Source organism: Wasmannia auropunctata, unplaced genomic scaffold (assembly GCF_000956235.1).
Source record: "Wasmannia auropunctata unplaced genomic scaffold, wasmannia.A_1.0 LD280950.1, whole genome shotgun sequence".
NCBI lineage: Eukaryota > Metazoa > Arthropoda > Insecta > Hymenoptera > Formicidae > Wasmannia > Wasmannia auropunctata.
In genome coordinates this window covers 28,391-28,954 of record NW_012081940.1, presented here as the reverse complement: position 1 = coordinate 28,954, position 564 = coordinate 28,391, and the positions used below count along the sequence as shown (strand labels likewise).

The 564-nt window shown below is 35.8% G+C and overlaps 1 protein-coding gene across 1 annotated transcript; it reads left to right on the top strand.

The window, feature by feature from the left end:
- Window positions 1-242: 242 nt before the first annotated feature.
- On the top strand, window positions 243-561 carry LOC105461681 (the record flags this gene model as incomplete). Its single annotated transcript, XM_011708191.1, has 1 exon — window positions 243-561. A coding segment is annotated over exon 1 (225 nt), but the record flags the coding sequence as incomplete, so codon positions are not given.
- Window positions 562-564: the final 3 nt, after the last annotated feature.

Genomic DNA, 564 nt, shown 5'->3' with positions numbered 1-564 from the left:
TATGGATTCGATACAGTAAATCAATAAATTCAATGTGTGAATCGAATAAAACGTTTTATTTGTAACAATTATTCGTAGAAGTGATCACTAAAGAAAATCTCTGATGTAATTGCTTATAAATTGTCTGTACATATGTACGTACATTCCTATCGTCTTGCATTTCATTGGATCCAACCCAAAACAAAAGTTGCGCGGCGATACCTGCGCGAAGATTCAGTTTTTCGCTGAGTGGACCTACTGATTATACTGTGATAACGCTATCAAGGCACTAATCAGTGGAAATTACATGAGGACAAATTTAAGAGTATTACTATAAAAAATGACAAGGTGTGGAAGATGATTGCTGCAGAATTATACAAGGAAAATCCTCTTTGGGAATACACTGGAAAACAGTGCGAAAACAAATTTAAAGACGTTCGAAGAAACTATGTCAAAACTAAGGACAATAATGTAAACAAGAGTGGGCAAGACTTGCAAACTTGCAAATTCTACGATGAAATGGATGCAACACTTGGCGAAAAGCCACTTATTAAACCTGTCGCTATCGCTTCCAGCTTGAAGAAA